We start from the raw sequence: 17,522 nt of genomic DNA, 5'->3' as shown, positions 1-17,522 counted from the left end.
ACAGAATTATTTTTAGACCCCAGTTATCCTTTCTACATCAACTAGCATAGCAGGAATTTAATTTTAGCTCATTGGAGATATTTCTATATTTTTTGTCTCTCCTCGCAGTGAATAGCAGGAAGTGTGAATGCAAATATATATATAATCTGTGATGGAACCACATGGTTACCCCATATATGAGAGAGGGTGTTCCAGACCTATCCAGAATATGCTGGATCCAGAATGAAGTGTAACCCCACCAAATGGTCCACCAAGGAACAAGGATCACTGCTGAAAGAGGTGGGTACCCCCCAAATTAAGTGGAGCCAATTCAATGAAAAGAGATCCTGCTCACACAGATTGCTTTCAGGGGGAGATGGGGGGGTAGACCTTTCCTCCTCAACCTCCCTTGGCATTCAACCCCAAATCTCAGCAGAGCATTTTGGAAGGCAGCAAGAAAGCCACCTTCTCCAACACTGTGACAAGTCTTCAATTCTGGATCTAACTCACAGATCATCAACCACCTTGTCCTATGTGTAAAAAAGGTAAAAGGTAAAGGACCCCTGGGGGATGCGGGTGGCACTGTGGGTTAAACCACAGAGCCTAGGACTTGCCGATCAGAAAGTAGGCGGTTCGAATCCCGGCGACGGGTGAGCTCCCGTTGCTCGGTCCCTGCTCCTGCCAACCTAGCAGTTCGAAAGCACGTCAAAGTGCAAGTAGATAAATAGGTACCGCTCTGGTGGGAAGGTAAACGGCGTTTCCGTGCGCTGCTCTGGTTTGCCAGAAGCTGTACGTCGGCTCCCTCAGCCAATAAAGCGAGATGAGAGCCGCAACCCCAGAGTTGGCCACGACTGGACCTAATTGTCAGGGGTCCCTTTACCTTTTAAAGGACCCCTGGACAGTTAAGTCCAGTCAAAGGCGATGATAGGGTGTGGCACTCATCTCGCTTTGCAGGCCGAGGGAGCCGGTGTTTGTCCGCAGACAGCTTTCTGGGTCCTGAGGCCAGCATGACTAAGCCGCTGCTTGAGCAACGGGACATCGTGACGGAAGCCAGAGCGCATGGAAACACCATTTACTTAGGTGTATCTAGGTGCCATTTACTGTTGTCCTACGTGTCAAGGCCACTTTGCTGAAGGCAACTAACTTCCAAGTTCTCATAGAACTGTATTGTAAAATGATGAAAACGCCTTCTTCCCGTGAGGAAAATCTTAAGTGCTTGAGGAGTTTCGGAAGAAAAGGGTGACTAAGGGGGAGTGGCGACAGAGAGTCATAAAGGAACATGAGGAAACGGGGGTTTCTTTCTTCTCCTACTCAGTACTAGAAGGGAGGACACCCACTGAGCTGATGACTGACAAAAGAAAATACTTCTTCATACATTCATCAGCTAACAGGCACCAAGGATGTGGTGCTGCCCACTACTTTAAATCGGCTTTTAAAAAGGTTTAGATCTACTCACAACGCAAAACAGGAGCTAGACACTTTTCTTCTGTGTACCTAAAAGAGTTTGACTCAAAGATGATGGGACACAGAAAGCTGAACTTGACAGACTTGGGTCTTCTCTAGCAACCCAGTTCTTAAGTCCTTATTTTCACTTTCACTGAGATAAGGTTCCTTGATAAAAGAATCCAGGGAAGAAATGATGTGCTTTTGGATCTCCCTTTGGCCAAATGTCTCACTTTTCATAACTTAGAACCTTCTGAGGAACACTTTAAAGTCATACAGTCGTACTACGGAAGTCGAACACCTTGCAGGACGAATGTTTTGGCTCCCGAATGCCGCAAACCCAGAAGTGATTGTTCTAGTTTGCAAATGTTCTTTGGAACCTGAACATCCACCGCAGCTTCTGATTGGCTGCTGGAGCTTCCTGCAGCCAATTGGAAGCCGCACCTTGGTTCCCAAACGTTTCGGAAGCCAAACGGACTTCTGGAACAAATTCCATTCAACTTCCAAGGTACGACTGTAATTTCAATTAGCTAATTTTGGGCTGAAAAAAGTAAGCCGCTGTGGATTATATGCAACTCCCAGGCCTTTATTCCTTTGAAAGAAACAGTTTGTAGGGGCTGAGGCATAAAATAAATGCTGGAAACTAGAATGTTGCCAATGCCAGAACACTTTCTCCTGCTTCTCCATCCTCCACTCCAATGGTTATCTGGGGGGAAATAGTCTCTCTAAGATTGAAGGAGATAGAAAAGAGAGCTTCTACTTATTGAAGCATGCATTCTTATTCAGTTCCTCATTTGTGTATTTAGAGTTTGATTCTATTTCAAGGATAAAAAAGAAACACGGTACAAACTTGGGGGAAAATAATGGATTTCTCTCTCCCTGTCCTCCAATCTCTTCCAAGTTCTGGTTCAACTAAGCAGATTTCTCGCAACCACCTTTTGGGTTAAGGTTCAATTTGATTTCCTGCTCGATACCAAATGTCCATAGCACCAACATCAATTTTAGGCAGTCAACCAACTCAGTGCCTGGGATTTTCCAACTAGTTATCCACAATTTTAATGGCAGACACAACAGATAGTAGTAGCCTGTTTCATATGTAATGCTATGTCATGGCTCAGTTCAGGCATAGGCAAACTCGGCCCTCCAGATGTTTTGGGACTACAACTCCCATCATCCCTGACCACTGGTCCCGTTAGCTAGGGATGATTGGAGTTGTAGTCCCAAAACATCTGGAGGGCTGAGTTTGGGGATGCCTGGCTTAGTTAACCACAGTTAGCTGGCCATCCAAATGACTGTGATTTAACTATGGTTTATAAACCATGGTTAAAATTAATTAACCTAGTTTTGTTTGGGGTTTATAAGCCTAAGTTATCATTAACCATAGCTTAGCGTTATCTTCAAACCCGGACTTCCTCCTCCACTGTGGTTAAGGAGCCATGGAAGAGATCTATTATTGTTCCATGAAAAATGAGGGGAAATAATGCTGTACCTCTTCTTTTATAAAAGACAAGAGAACATCACGTTTGCCCCACTATAATTAACAGTCAAATTAAGGCTGTCTCCTGATTAAAGAAATCTTAGTCAATTAATCACAGTTTTATTCAATTAAATTTGCATGCATCTGCATAATAAAGCAATTTCCCTTTTCTTTTTTGCTTTAGATGGTGTATGCGTGCCCTGCAGCAGGTGTCATCTTGGACGTGGCAGTTCCTCCTGTGTGAGGGAGTAGGGGGGGGAATCACTTTTTTAAAAGAGGATGCTTTTACATATATACTTGAATTGAAAACATATGTTCTTTAAAATTACTGCCTAATTAATTATGGCACCCTCTGAGCCGTTCAATTTTTTTAAATTAAAAAAATAGGTTAATATAAAGGGCTGCATTTTGCAGTCTTAGTGTAAGTGCCTCACAAGCAGCAAATTAATTTTTATCCACATGTCAAAGTTATAAATTCATTTGTGGAAGCAAACAGATGTAGGCAAATACCAATTCTGCCCTTCTCAGCTACCTCCTGGTGACAGTGCAAAGGTAGAGTGAAACAACATGAATGAAGCTCAAAAGTAAAACCAGCGATAGCAGAGGATGTTGAAGAAAGAACAGGAAGTGTGGGATATCAGAGAGGAGTATGAATATAGAGGAAAGGCAAAAACAGCAGGCCCAGTATCTGCTCTGTAGGAAACAATCTTAATAAAGCGCACTATTTCTATTAAGTCGCAAGTTGCTCCTTTGATTACACAGCATCACATGAAACACAGAGTACCTTTATAATCAATATTATGTAGGAGTAGAAGCCCTGGCTGTGAGTGAACATATTTATACAATATAGTCGACGTACTGTAAGGCAAAAACACAAAATAAATAAATAAATCCTTCATAGAGCTTCTACATGCTCCTGGCAGTCTCTCCACCAGAGGTTGCCAGCTCTGCCACTAAGAGAAGACCTTACATTGCGTACAGTTCTTTTTGTCTAAACTAGCATCAGAAGATGAAATGTCCGGTCACATTAGTCCACTTAAGCACGATAAGGCACAATATAAGATCCCTCCAGAACTCATTTCTGACTCTCGAGTTGCAACTGCATGACTTGACATTTAACGACATTCGGCGAGGCCAGCTGACAGACACATTCTGAATTCTAATCAACTCAACTTCAGAATTTTAGATGCAGGTAGGTAGCAGTTTGTTCCTGTATCTGAAGAAGTGTACATGCACACGAAAGCTTATACCAAGAACAAACTTTGTTGCTCTCTAAGGTAGTAAAGGTAAAGGCACCCCTGACCATTAGGTCCAGTCATGGCCGACTCTGGGGTTGTGGCGCTCATCTCGCTTTACTGGCCGAGGGAGCCAGCGTACAGCTTCCGGGTCATGTGGCCAACATGACTAAGCTGCTTCTGGCGAACCAGAGCAGCGCACGGAAACGCCGTTTACCTTCCCGCTATAAAGCGGTACCTATTTATCTACTTGCACTTAGAAGTGCTTTCGAACTGCTAGGTTGGCAGGAGCAGGGACCGAGCAACGGGAGCTCACCCCGTCATGGGGATTCGAACCGCCAACCTTCTGATAGGGAAGTCCTAGGCTCTGTGGTTTAACCCACAGCGCCACCCGCGTCCCTGGTCTCTAAGGTGCTACTGGACAATTTTTTAATTTTTTTATATATTCAGAATTTTAGTTTAGGTTAGGCCTACTCAACTACTGACACACATGCACAGCCCCCCATCAAGCTCAATGCACAAAACCAGTCATGTGATATGGTGGTGGTCCTTCATAAAGCTTGTGGAATTCTATTCTGCATCTTGCTTCAAGGGTGGCCCACTAAGCACCAAGATGAGTTCAGTTTAGCAAACCACAATTTTTGCACACCTCGTTTTGATGGAGATTTAGAAGAGGGACCATGAAAAGCTGTGAAAATCTACAGAAGAAACTGTCTGTATAGACCTCTTTCTGAGGAAACATACATGTTCCCAAATGCAAGGGGTGCACTACCCAACCGCTGAACTTTACATCAATATCAAGATCCCAGAACAGATAACTAAGCAGTTGGCCTGTAAGCACTTAGAAAAGGATGCTGTGATTACTAAAACCCAACGTGGGTTTCTCAAAAATAAGTCATGCCAGACAAATCTCGCTTCTTTTTTTCTTTTTTGCTTGGTGGATCACAGGAACGCTGTAGACATAGAGTTACAACATTGGTGGACGTAGTGTATCTTGATTTCAGTAAGGCTTTTGACAAAGTCCTCCATGACATTCTTGTGGAGAAGCTGGTAAAATATGGGCTGGATGAGATAACTTGTGATGGCCTGGGATTCGGACTCAGATGCTGAACCTGAGGAATCCCAGCCTGCACAGGAGTCCCCGCCTCCAGAACCAGCTGAGCCGGGGCTGGGGCCTGAGCCCAAAGGGTCCTCACCTGTGCTGGATCCTCAAGTACAGGCACCAGCTGAGTCTGCCCTGGCTCCTGAGGTGAGGGTGTTGGGATACTGCCAGGGAGACAAAGTCCATCATGGCCCCACGTCGCCTCCGGACGTCCATCAATCTCCCGTAGACACGCAGTATCAGCAATTAGCGACACAAGCTCCAGAAATAGCTTGCCACATTCCAGAGCTGATGCACGCTCTTATCAGCAGATAATGCACAGCGAAAGATGCACGCAGGAGAGCATTATTTATAAGTTTATTCTGCGTTAGTCAGAACAGAGAAAAACATGACTGCCTGCTTCAGTGTTTCAGGCAGAGAGAGAAACGAAAGCAAAGACAAACATAAACTTCCTGTGAACAGGAAATACGCAGACTCTGACTCACAAAGCCTGCTCCCTTTTAAGGTGGAACGGAAATATCCTAACAGAGGGAGGACCCATTGCCTGCAGGTGCTCCACTCTCAGCCCCATCAGAGGAAGCTGAGGTTGCCTCTGGGTCCAGTAACCCTCCAGCCTCTCCTGAGCTGCAGAGGCTCAGGGCAGAGAGGCGAAGGGAACTAAGTTCCTGCAGGAGGAGTGCTCGCCTCCAGGCCAGGAGAGGTGAGTCACCTGAGGATCGGGGCTGCCCTATGCCTCGGGGCAGATAAAAGCCAGTCGCGTCCCCCCCAGTCCCAGGTTACTTGGTAGGTTGCCAATTCCTGCCTGAACCCTGCCCTGCGTTCCCGCCTGCACTCCTGACCTCACCTGACTCCCTGCCCTGCCCTGCGGCCAGCTTCAGCTTCTACGGACTGCCTCCATACTGCACCTTCGACCACGGACTGGACTCGGACCTCGCCTCTCGGTTAACCCACGGGACCAGCACTTTAACTGTTAGGTGGTTGTTAATGGCTGGTTGACAGACCAAACCCAAAGAGTGCTCACTAACGATTCTTCATTATCCTGGGGAAAAAGTGACAAGTGGGGTGCCACAGGTTTCTGTCCTGGGCCCACTATTGTTCAACATTTTTATAAACGACTTGGACAAAGGAATTGATGTGATGGTCGCCAAATTTGCAGATGACACCAAACTGGGAGCCAGTGCTGCTGAAGACAGAATCGGGATTCAAGATGACCATAACAGGTTGGAGAACTGTCAATATTAATGAAATGAATTTCAGTTGGGACAAATGTAAGGTTCTGTGCCTAAGCGGAAAGAATCAGCTTCACAAACATTAGATGGGGAACACCTAGCTTGCCAGTAGTACACGTGAAAAGGATCTAGGAGTCTTTGTAGACCACAAGTTGAACATGAGTCAACAGTGTGATGCAGCAGCAGCAAAAAAAAGCTAATGCTATTCTAGGCTGCATTAACAGAAGTATGGTGTCCCGATCAAGGGAAGTAATATTTCCACTGTAGTTTGCTTTAGTCAGATCACATCTGGAGTACAGTGTCCAGTTCTGGGCACCATAATTTAAAAAGGATATTGACAAGCTGGGATGTGTACAGAGGAGGGTGACCATGATGATCAAGGGTCTGGAAACCAAGTCTTATAAGGAACAGTTGAGGGAACTGGGTACGTTTAGCCTGGTAAAGAGGAGACAGGGAGGAGATATGATAGCCATCTTCTGTTTTCTCCTGCTCTAGAGGCTAGGACCCACAACAATGGCTTCAAGTGACAAGAAAGGAGGTTCTAACTAAACATCAGGAAGAACCTTCTAACAGTAAGAGCTGTATGGCAGTAGAACAGTCCCCCTCGGGAGGTTGTGGACTCTCCTTCATTGGAGATTTTTAAGCAGAGTTTGGGTGGCGGCCTGTCATGGTTGATCTAGCTGAGATTCCTGCATTGCAAAAAGTTGGACTAGATGCCCCTCAGGGTCCCTTCCAACTCTATGATTCTACGATTATTTCAGCAGGGCTGTTCGAATAACTGAACTTGATCCATTGCCAACAGAAATAGAAATACCATGGTAACAGAAACAGCTGGAGACAGCCAGAATAGAGTAGCTGAAAGGTAACTTCAAGCGTGGATAATGAAAAGCCAGCTCAAGAGATGCCTCATTATAGGCTTGGATTTCCAACCCTAATGATATTAGGAAGTAATTCACATAGATTAAAAAAGAGTATGTATGCTTAAAATGAAAGACAGGTCACATGACAAATATGCAATACCTTTATCACAGAGCTACCAACACAGAACAGTTCAATTATCTCAGAGAATATCAATAAAGTAATGTCACAAAACCTCAGCAGCATATTCTATTCCTATTCCATAAGAACAACTTATCACAGTACAATAAAGGTAAAGGTAAAGGGACCCCTGACGGACGACTCTGGGGTTGCGGCGCTCATCTCGCTTTATTGGCCAAGGGAGCTGGTGTACAGCTTCCAGGTCATGTGGCCAGCATGATGAAGCCATTTCTGGCGAAACCAGAGCAGCGAACGGAAACGCCATTTACCTTCCCGCCGGAGCGGTACCTATTTATCTACTTGCACCAGCATGCTTTTGAACTGCTAGGTTGGCAGGAGCAGGGACTGAGCAATGGGAGCTCATCCTGTCGTGGGGATTCGAACCGCTGACGTTCTGGTCGGCAAGCCCTAGGCTCTGTGGTTTAACCCACAGCGCCACCCGCGTACCTCAATATAGGATAATTAATGGTGGAGAAACTGACTGTCCAAAACCAATCAAAATTTGTGTTTGTTCTTTCATAGGACAACTATGATATCATTTAACCACTGGCAATTTTCAGCGATATTATGCACAGAGTAGCTTGAAATAGCCAAAGTAAAGAACAACTGAGTCCTGTCCCTCCATTAATTATTTTTATATTCAAGTCTGAGAGCTTCAGAATGGCCAATTCAGCTCTAAAGAAACTCTGTTATTAGGTCTTAAAAATTAATGGAGTTTGATTTCAACCATCCATTGACTCTTTATTTCTAGTCCCTTATTTTTTCTCTCTCTGTGTACTTCTCTGCAAAACTCAGGACTAGAACTTTACACACACACAAAGACCCCTAATTATTTCTGAATTTGGATATCATTTATGGTGCCAATTTTGCCTGCCTGAATTTACATGATTACAAAGCAACAAAAATTGAATCCAATCATATTCTGACATGACACTTACTTCCAAGTTAAATGTACCCCTAATAATTACCTAAGGAATTAAAAACAGCCTGTAAATTAAGTTTACAATGATGAAAAAGCTTCAGTAAGCTGGAGAGTTATTTTCATATAAGATTGATTTGCCCGATTGTTAAACATAAGAATGTTGGAAATAAGTAATTAACACACCTGGCCAAATACTAGTCAACAAATATTTCAGAAAATCTTTTAATAATTCTGTTACATTAGCTGAAAGGTCATCTGGAGAAAAAAAATCCAATTATATTAGAAACATTTAATGGCAAGTCTATTAATGGCAGCAGAAGTTATGACAACATGCCACTGGGAAAAGTACTACACAAAAACCAGAAGTACACATTCCCAGTTGGCTCCTAATTTTTACCAGGCTCAGATAAGCCTAAGCATTAGTGAACGTAATTGTTTCTGTCACTCAAAGTGGCAATCCTGCTGAATCTCTGGTTAACCTCTGGAATTGGGAAATGACTAGGCAGTTGATGCAATGGCTCTTGAACGCCAGCTGCCCTCATGCGGAGCAAAGCTAAGTCACTGGTGGTCCCAAGAGTTGGCAGCACTGAAAATGAAAAGGCTGCTGACTAGATTGATGGAGGTGGAAGACTCGTGACAATAGCTTCCGCTTCCTCTTACCATACCCATCCCACGATGGACGGCCTTGTTCCTCCAATCAAAACCAACACATTTACTCCTCCCATTTCACATCCTATAATGAAAAACCATCACCATTCGCTCTTGTTTTCTCTCTGTCTCTCTTTTGAATCATAACCGCTTTTTTCAAAGCTGTTGGCACTCCATCTTCTCCTTGTTATGGTTGTATCTGAATACATGCCTATCATCACGTGGTTTATTTTGTACACTTCAACAGTAGCCTGGCAAGCAGGCACCATCCCAAAACTGGAGCCATCTAGCAGCAAGAGAACATCAACTGACAAAAGAACATTAACTCAGACATAACTTTACACAGAAATGTATTCTTCTACATATTGCATGCAAATAAAACCCAGTGCAGAATATATAATGGTATGCATACACCTGTCTTCTCCAACCTGGTGCCCTTTGAATGTGTTTTGGACTACAACTCCCAACAGCCCCAGGCAGCTGTCAGGGCTGGCTCAGATGCAGGTCAGCATTCAAACCCAGAGACAAGCGAGAAGCTTAGGTCTTGATTCAAGAAAGCAGCAAACAATGCAGAGAAGCCTCAAGGCAGGACCAGCTTCCATAGCACAGTTGCCAGGACTGACAGTTCCTGCTTCCCCCTAAGACATCTCCTTCTTCTAGAGGCTGTCCACAAAGACATAAACTACAGTGGGAGGGATCTCTTGCTTGCTGTTCAGCCATATATGCATAGCTCTTTGTGTCCTTGGAGACAAGGGGGAGCGGAACTTAACACAGTAGGACAGGCAAGCTCCTTGGAAGCTGCATGGGCTGAGTCTGAACTGCTTTCTGCCCTTGGCTCTTCTCTCTCACTCACACCCGTTGCCTCCCCACCACCTTCATCTTCTGAGCTGTCCTCAGTGTCCCACCACCATTCCCCGTGCTCTGAACCTTCATTCTCTGAGGCTTCCTTAGCTGGTGCCTCCCACCACTCCTTGTCATCTAGCCAGTTCCTGACAGCAGCACAGCCAATGATCAATGATTATGGAACCCATAGAATTGCAGAGTTGGGACTGTGAAGGTCGTCTAATCCAATCCCTGCAATGCAGGAATCTTTCACCCAACACGAGACTTGAACCCACGACCCTAAGATTAAGAATCTCGTGCTCTACCGACTGAGCTATATCATCATCCAACAAAATCTAGAGGATACCAGGTTGTGGAAGGCTGGGCATACACACACTCAAATAGGTCTGCATAACCGATTCACTTTATAGGACATATATTTGAAGTCATGTCAATACACATATGGTAGAATATTGCATTTACCTGCATAGAGTAGTTTTCTATCTCTTCTGCTCGTTTCCAATACCAGTCCGTGACCAGTTTTATGGAAAGCTCAGTGGTTCTGTACTTCAGCAACTCAGGTTGAGACTCATATAAAAATTCGCCTTCATCTTGAAGAGCTGGTTCAACCATCAGCCTGAGCATCACAGATAAATGGCCATTAAATGTAGAAACCCAGGACTTTAAAATGATGCTAACCTGGGAACTGTAGTTTGTTAAATGTTCTGAGAACTGGAGGAGACCCCTCACAGAGCTACAATTCCTAGGATTCTTAAACTACAGGTCCCAGAATTCTTTGTGGGAAGCCATGGCTGTTGAAGCGGTATAAGAATTATTTCAATGTATGGCATGGATGTTAACCTATGTCTTAGGCAGACTCATTAGGATTAATTATCTTTTGAAAAATCATGTTAAATGGTAACTAGTTCTGTTCTGAAAAACTAGCGCCTATAAATAAATATTTTTTAAAAAAAATAAATCTAATTTTGGAGGTCACCACTGTTATTTACATAATGGGCATTTGACCTTTATGCAAAAGCCTACGCAGAGAAAACTTATTTACCCCTACTGAATTTCCAGCTATTCCTGGTAATTAACCTTATCACTACATCAACAGGTGTTTACATAATAGAGGCAATTTACTACAGTGCTCCAAATGAGTTGACAAGCTTGCCTATTTAAGCAGAAGCAATACTTTAATGTGCAAAAGCCGTTGCAGGCATGAAAACCTGTTGCCACATACAGAAAGGGCACTGTTAACACGCTGAGCCTGTAAGTTATTATTGGCTGTCAGGATTTTACCCAAGCAAGAACAGGAGCCACACGGTTCAGCTGTTCACTTCTTTCTACTCACGGTGATGGGAGCAGGAGAAAGATCCTGTGTGCTTGGGGCCCAATTCTGATCTCACTATGATTAAAATCCTGTGGCTCAAGTGAGGAGGCTTGCTAAGTAAAGAATCATTCAAATCACTGCGAAGGCCATAAAGGGAAGTGTGCATCACTCCACGGCGCCATGCACATAGCAATTCTTCTCTGTACTTATACAGGCTTCACCTCATACAGCATGATCAAAGCTTGGGATTGTATCATGGGACCACAGCCCAGAGCCCTGCGCATTTTGGGACTTCCTGTTTCCTCCAGAAAAAAAGGGAGGAAGTAATCCACATGCGTTTTCCTCTCCAATAAGGAAACAGGGTAGCTCCTACACTTGAGTCTTCAAAGATAGTAAGGCCTGATGGGATAGTTGCTTAATTGCAACTGACTGGTGCAAATGTAAAAATGGATTGATATATTGCACACACAGAAACCAATTTCATACACCTACTTGCACGGTGCCCTCTCGCACCAGTCTTCCTCCCTGTGCTTCTGTTCATTCCAGGGAAGAATTTTCAGTGCTCCGTCTCTGCGGCTGTTAGAAAACAAAACAAAAATATCAATGGTGTGTTGAAAACCAGTCTACTAATTAAATGCACAGTAACAGGAATTGGGGCGAGGAATAAATACTGTGAAAGGCAGAAACAGCACTTTATGCTATATTAATATATCCACTAACTGTGTCCTTTTATTTAAAATGCATCTCTGGGTTATTTGTGGGGCATAGGAATTCGTTCATCCCCCCCCCCCCAAAAAAAAATTATATATAGTCCGGCCCCCCACAAGGTCTGAGGGACAGTGAACCAGCCCCCTGCTGAAAAAGTTTGCTGACCCCTGCTGTAAACTGTTGTTGTTATTGTTATTATTATCATCATTGTTATCATTATTGTTGTTGTTGTTATCCTATTGTATAGGATATTATGGTTTTTTAATGTATGATGCTTTGTTGCGTTTTTAAATATGCTGTAAGCTGCCCAGAGTGGCTGGAGAAACCCAGCCAGATTGAAGGGATATAATTATTATTATTATTATTAGCCTTAGCCTTAGCCTTAGCCTTAGTATTAAAATACAGCACACACAAAGATGGCACTGTATATGGTTATCTCAGCTTGAAGCTCAAGCACAGGCAATTTACGCCACCAAACCCATCTTTAAAAAGGCCAGCAGGGGCACTAAGAAATAGTTCCAATTGAAAGAATAGAAAGACGGCAGGTTTGTGAGGACACAGAGACCGCTGTCAGTTGCCCATCCTTGGTCTTTGCCACAAGTGAACAGCAAATTGCATGGCCGTACCAGAGCTAATTTGACATGTGTTGCATCACATGTTTCTTACATGTATACAACCTCTTCACTTAGAAATAGATGGCTTTCTCTTGCTTCCACAGCAGGGTCTCAACCTCACTACTGCAAATCTTTTAAATTAATAGCGAGAGAGAAAATGACATCTGTGGATTCTTTGAAGTAATAGGATTTTGTACCAACTTCTGAGCAAATTATTCTCCTGAGCCAAGATATCCCTGCTGTATTGATTTTCTCAATTAAGTCAGATGTGGCTCTCTTGCTATAGGCATCTAGGGTGAAATATTTCCTGTGGTAATAAAAAACATCTACAAACAGAATGGGTGCTTGCCAACAAAGATAAAGATTAACAACAAAAAGAGTTATTACCAGACCAATCCGTTATGGTTTTAAAAGCATCATTGCCGTGGCATTTCCAGGACTCTCAAAAGCCATAAAAACAACTTGTTAAGAGACAAAACGTAATGAAAAAGACAAAACGTAATGAAAGGGAAACAGAAAACAAAGCTCCACCATTTTAGCAAGTCTCCGTTTGAGCAATGGCCATTCTGTTTCTCATTAGCCCAACCATTCTGCTATACTATTGATTCCGCCACATATTCCAGAAAGAAAAAATTGTGCCACACGGAAGCCATGATATATCCTACAACTTAAGCAGAGCTTGTCGGACATCAGGGCAGACTCTAAAACATGTTTGCAATCCAGGACTCGTTTCTGGAGCAGTGGCATTGTTACCTACAAACTATGGGGCCTACATATGGGAAGTTGCAATGGGGTGGGTGTGAGGAGGTAATGTAATCAGGGGAGGCGTGCAGAAGGATTTAACACGTTACTCCCCTTATTGCAGTCCTGATGAAAAATCCTCAGTATTTTATTTGGTTTGGAAGGAAATCCTCCATTGGAAATTCCCCCACCCACTTTGCTCTCGTGCCATCAATTACCACCACAATCCAGCTAATGCAATTTGTATTTTAAAAAACAACAACAATCGCATGCTAAATACAAAGACACATGTAGTTTGGCTCTGACAAGGGGAACTTTTTAAAAATTAACTTTTTCTATTGGTTTTACAATATTTTATAAATTTTAACTTTAACCATTTCAAACATTAAAAGGTTCTATTGAACCTTCAGACCTACTTCCCTCCCTCCATGAGTTCCATATTCAAGATAAAATTTTCTGCATATTTCCCCTTTATCCATCTGTTAAATATCTCTAGTTACCATACTTAATTGACAAGAGGAACTTTCAAGCCAGCAAGTGCAGCTTCCAGGGAGATCTGATCTTTGCCGCTATCCCAACAGCAGTCCAGAATGCTTGCTCCACATTTTAATCCAACGAATATACCTTGCATTTAAAATGTGTCTCAACTCCCTCTGCAGCACGGTACACAGTTAGCTGCGACTAGACCCATTCAAATCAAAAGGGATCTAAATCTGCTCAGCTTTTTATACCCTTGATTTATACTGTTTATTCTTGGGGCTTTGGAATCCTTCTGTGCTTATTATGCACAAGATGCCTGCAGAGCTGTAGTCTGTTCTCAATTATTTATTGTTGGGCTTTTCAGCCGCTCTTTCGCCAAAGCTGCTACACACTGCTGACAGTACTTGAAAACAGAACAATTAAAAAGAACAGCTATTCTCCCATTTGGAGAACTCCGAGACAAATCTCTAGGTCGTGTATGATCTAATGATGCCTCGGTGAATTTTGGTTGAATGGCACAGCTATTTCAGAGCAGTACATAAACTTCATGTTGCCAACTGAACTCGTTTCTGCAACTGATGAATTCCAACATAAATATGTAATACCGTCCGCCCAGTTAATCCTAGTCGTGCAGTCGTAGGAAGAGTTTTAATCCCTTCTACAAATTTGTTGTTTTGCACTTATTTTTGGACAGCACTGCCTGACTACAAGAGATAGCAGCAGGCAGTACTTTTAATATCAGCCAGCTAAAAGAATAGTGTTAAGTGCTTGTCGAAGACTATTATAGAACTGCTCAAGCTGAACAAATCCACTTTGGCTTTTAGAAATTTAAGTTGGCACATCTTCTTTCACTCTTAATATACAAACAAATGAGCAGACCTAAGGCTGCTTTCTCAGTGTGAACCTTCACAGTAGGCATAAGAGAAATCAATCTAGTCCCAAGCATGTATCATTACAGTTTTAAAATGTCAATGGATACTTGCTGGCAAAGTTCCTTTCTTCTAATATTGTGGGAAGTCTAACAAATCCATGCATGCCGACACAAAGGCGTGCCAATATGCAAGGATGCACGCTGTTTCAATACAGAAAAATCATTGTAGAGAACTCAATATTGTCACCTTGTGGCTGGATGCTGCACCACTCCCACACACCCCCACCGCGAAAAGGAAAAACAAACAAAAGCAAAATTATTTCTCTCTTGCACGTTGCTATCCTAAAAATGAAAGGTGCCTCATTGTAGGAAGAGTCAAGCAAAGCAAACCTACTAGAAACTAGACATCGAGACACGTCACAGCTACCACAGTAGAGATTGCAAAGGGGCGTCAATGGGAGACACACTCAAGCATATGGCACTACTGGCCAGCATCCACTGTAGGCTAAGATCCACTGTGTTTTAGGAATATGAGCTCTTCTTGATGTCCAATGACTAGATTGTGTCGCTGTTTCAACAGCAACAGTGCCACACAGCAGGCCTTTTGACAGGAAGGCCTTGGTTGCTTCTTGGGAGCCAGTGTGGTATAGTGGTTAAGAGTGGTGGACTCATAATCTGGTGAACCGGGTTTGCTTCCCTGCTCCTCCACATGCAGCTGCTGGGTGACCTTGGGCTAGTCACACTTCTCTGAAGTCTCTCAGCCCCACTCACCTCACAGAGTGTTTGTTGTGGGGGAGGAAGGGAAAGGAAATTGTTAGCCGCTTTGAGACTCCTTAGGGTAGTGATAAAGCGGGATATCAAATCCAAACTCTTCTTCTTCTTCTCGTGCATTTTTTCTTAAGTTGAAAATTCAGACTGCTGCTACGTTTTAAGTGTTATTATAACATCACTCTTTAGAATAATTGATCGGTGCTTTGTTCTTCTCATCGGTTACTGCTTATTTACTGCTTGTTTATTGATGGGGCTCATCCACCTTGGAAGGTAGCCCATCTAGGAGATGGGTCCTAAACCTCCACTGCCTTGCGGGACATCTTCGGGAGAAGAAAAAGGCGTAAAAGAGTAAACCCGAAACAAATCCAGAGTGGAGTCCCTAAGGCGGTTGGATGGCGCCTTCCAGCAACCCCTGCAGCCAAGCTGGTGCCAAACAAATTGCTCTGCTTTCCTTCAGACCACATCAGCGAGGCTGAGAAAGGGGTCTTGTCGACTGGGCAGCCCAGGACCTCCATACACACTGCCCAGGCTTGCACCCCAGGTGTTCCTAACGCCACAGTTTAACTCCACTCCCGGAGGCGCACTCCATTGTCTCTCAAGGCAACAGGAACTGTATCTTTATGGTTTTGCCGTCAAGTCAGCTTGAGTGTTTTATGATAGAAGAGGATGAGAAATCAATGGCTGAATGAATGAAGTGGGACAGCAAAATAACAGGTATCGACTTGCATTCTAATTTTCCTTCAACAGTTCATGGAGGGAAAGAGACTGGGGTAGGGTAGGTTCCCATATCCTTTTCCCCACTGCAGCCCCCTCTGCCCCAGGGACTGAGGGACCCTTGATAATGGCAATGGCAAAGTGCTCCATAGGTACTGTAGGCCTGGAGACAGCAGCTGCTCACCAGCAGCCCATATCTTCCAGCCAGTGTTAGAAACTCAGATATATAAGTTAGGTGCCAAGTGGCTCCTTAAACCAGGGTTGCTGTCACCAAAACGGAATGCCACATTGCCATTTTGGGGCCAGACAACTTGAAAGTTGACTTTTTCTATTTTTCTTTTTTATACATTTTTATTGGTGTTTTTTACATATCATTTCCAACAATCATTTAACATAACTTATCTTATACAGTATTTTAGACTTCCGTCAACAATCTCTGATGATTTTCCGTTCTTTATTACTTATTCTGCATTTCTTAGTTTCTCTATTACTCTTAATTATCATTAACTAATAAGTCCCTTCGTAGTCTTTCTTGCCATATTTCAAATAGTCCTCCTTACAGAACTTCTTGCAGTCCTACTAGCATAATCTGTTCATTACAATTGTTTTTCAAACAGTTCAAATATTTACTCCAGTCTTCTAAGAATCTCTGGTCCCACAGGTTTCAAATCCTTCCTGTTAATTTATCTAATTCTGCACGATCCATTAATTTCATCCGCCACTCTTCTTTCGAAAGTCGCCTTTTTCAATATGACTTTTTGGTTCCTGAAATTCATTCTGATTGTGCAGATAAAATATAATGGGTAGAATTCTACAGGATGTGTTGCTGGTGTGTGAAAACAGTCAAAATCCAAGGATCCCCAGGCATGCTCCTACAGGCGGTGGAAATGTCAGGCACTATCCTGGCACCCGGACATCTTCACTTGGTCTCAAGCGGCCAATAGTCAGGAAGAAAACGCACCTGGCGAATTTCAAACGCTGATCTTCCCTAAAGGGGAAAGGATGGGGGAGGGAAGGGGCAAAGTCTCCCAAATTGCCTTGCAAGCCAATGGCTTTAAAAATGTTGCATTTTCCATACAGGAAAGCATGGGAGACAAAGCAGCTGCTGTAACCCAGGAAATCTCACCAAAAGCCCCTGCTGGGCTAGACAGGGTTCCCCTGCTGATGTGTAGCTGGCACTGAAGGTCATAACTAAAGGTTTATTTTTACCAAAAAGAAATAAAAGAACTGAGCAAAAACAAATAAAATTGTTTAATTGATGTAGCCAAAAGAAATAGTTGGCTTGTACATTTTCCTGAGGTTGCAATGCCTAATTGAAAGTTGAGCAAGTCCTTAGCCTTCGCAATTATAATCTCAACCTTCTGAATGTTTCAAGGAAACTAGAAAGTCTAACTC

At 43.3% G+C, this 17,522-nt stretch overlaps 1 protein-coding gene across 2 annotated transcripts in view; it reads right to left on the bottom strand.

Moving 5' to 3' along the window:
- Positions 1–17,522, bottom strand: part of NBAS (NBAS subunit of NRZ tethering complex) — a 191,182-nt gene that overhangs the window by 113,930 nt on the left and 59,730 nt on the right. For both annotated transcript variants that reach the window (XM_028722567.2, XM_028722568.2), the window contains exons 22-23: positions 11,721–11,804; positions 10,379–10,532 (exon numbers count right to left, since the gene is read on the bottom strand). In XM_028722567.2, coding sequence (XP_028578400.2) covers positions 10,379–10,532; positions 11,721–11,804 — 238 coding nt within the window. The remainder of the gene's footprint in view (positions 1–10,378; positions 10,533–11,720; positions 11,805–17,522) is intronic.

The sequence above is a fragment of the Podarcis muralis genome, chromosome 3 (genome assembly GCF_964188315.1).
Source record: "Podarcis muralis chromosome 3, rPodMur119.hap1.1, whole genome shotgun sequence".
Lineage (NCBI taxonomy): Eukaryota > Metazoa > Chordata > Lepidosauria > Squamata > Lacertidae > Podarcis > Podarcis muralis.
The sequence above is the reverse complement of the archived record's forward strand: the minus strand, read 5'-3'. Positions and strand labels throughout refer to the sequence as shown.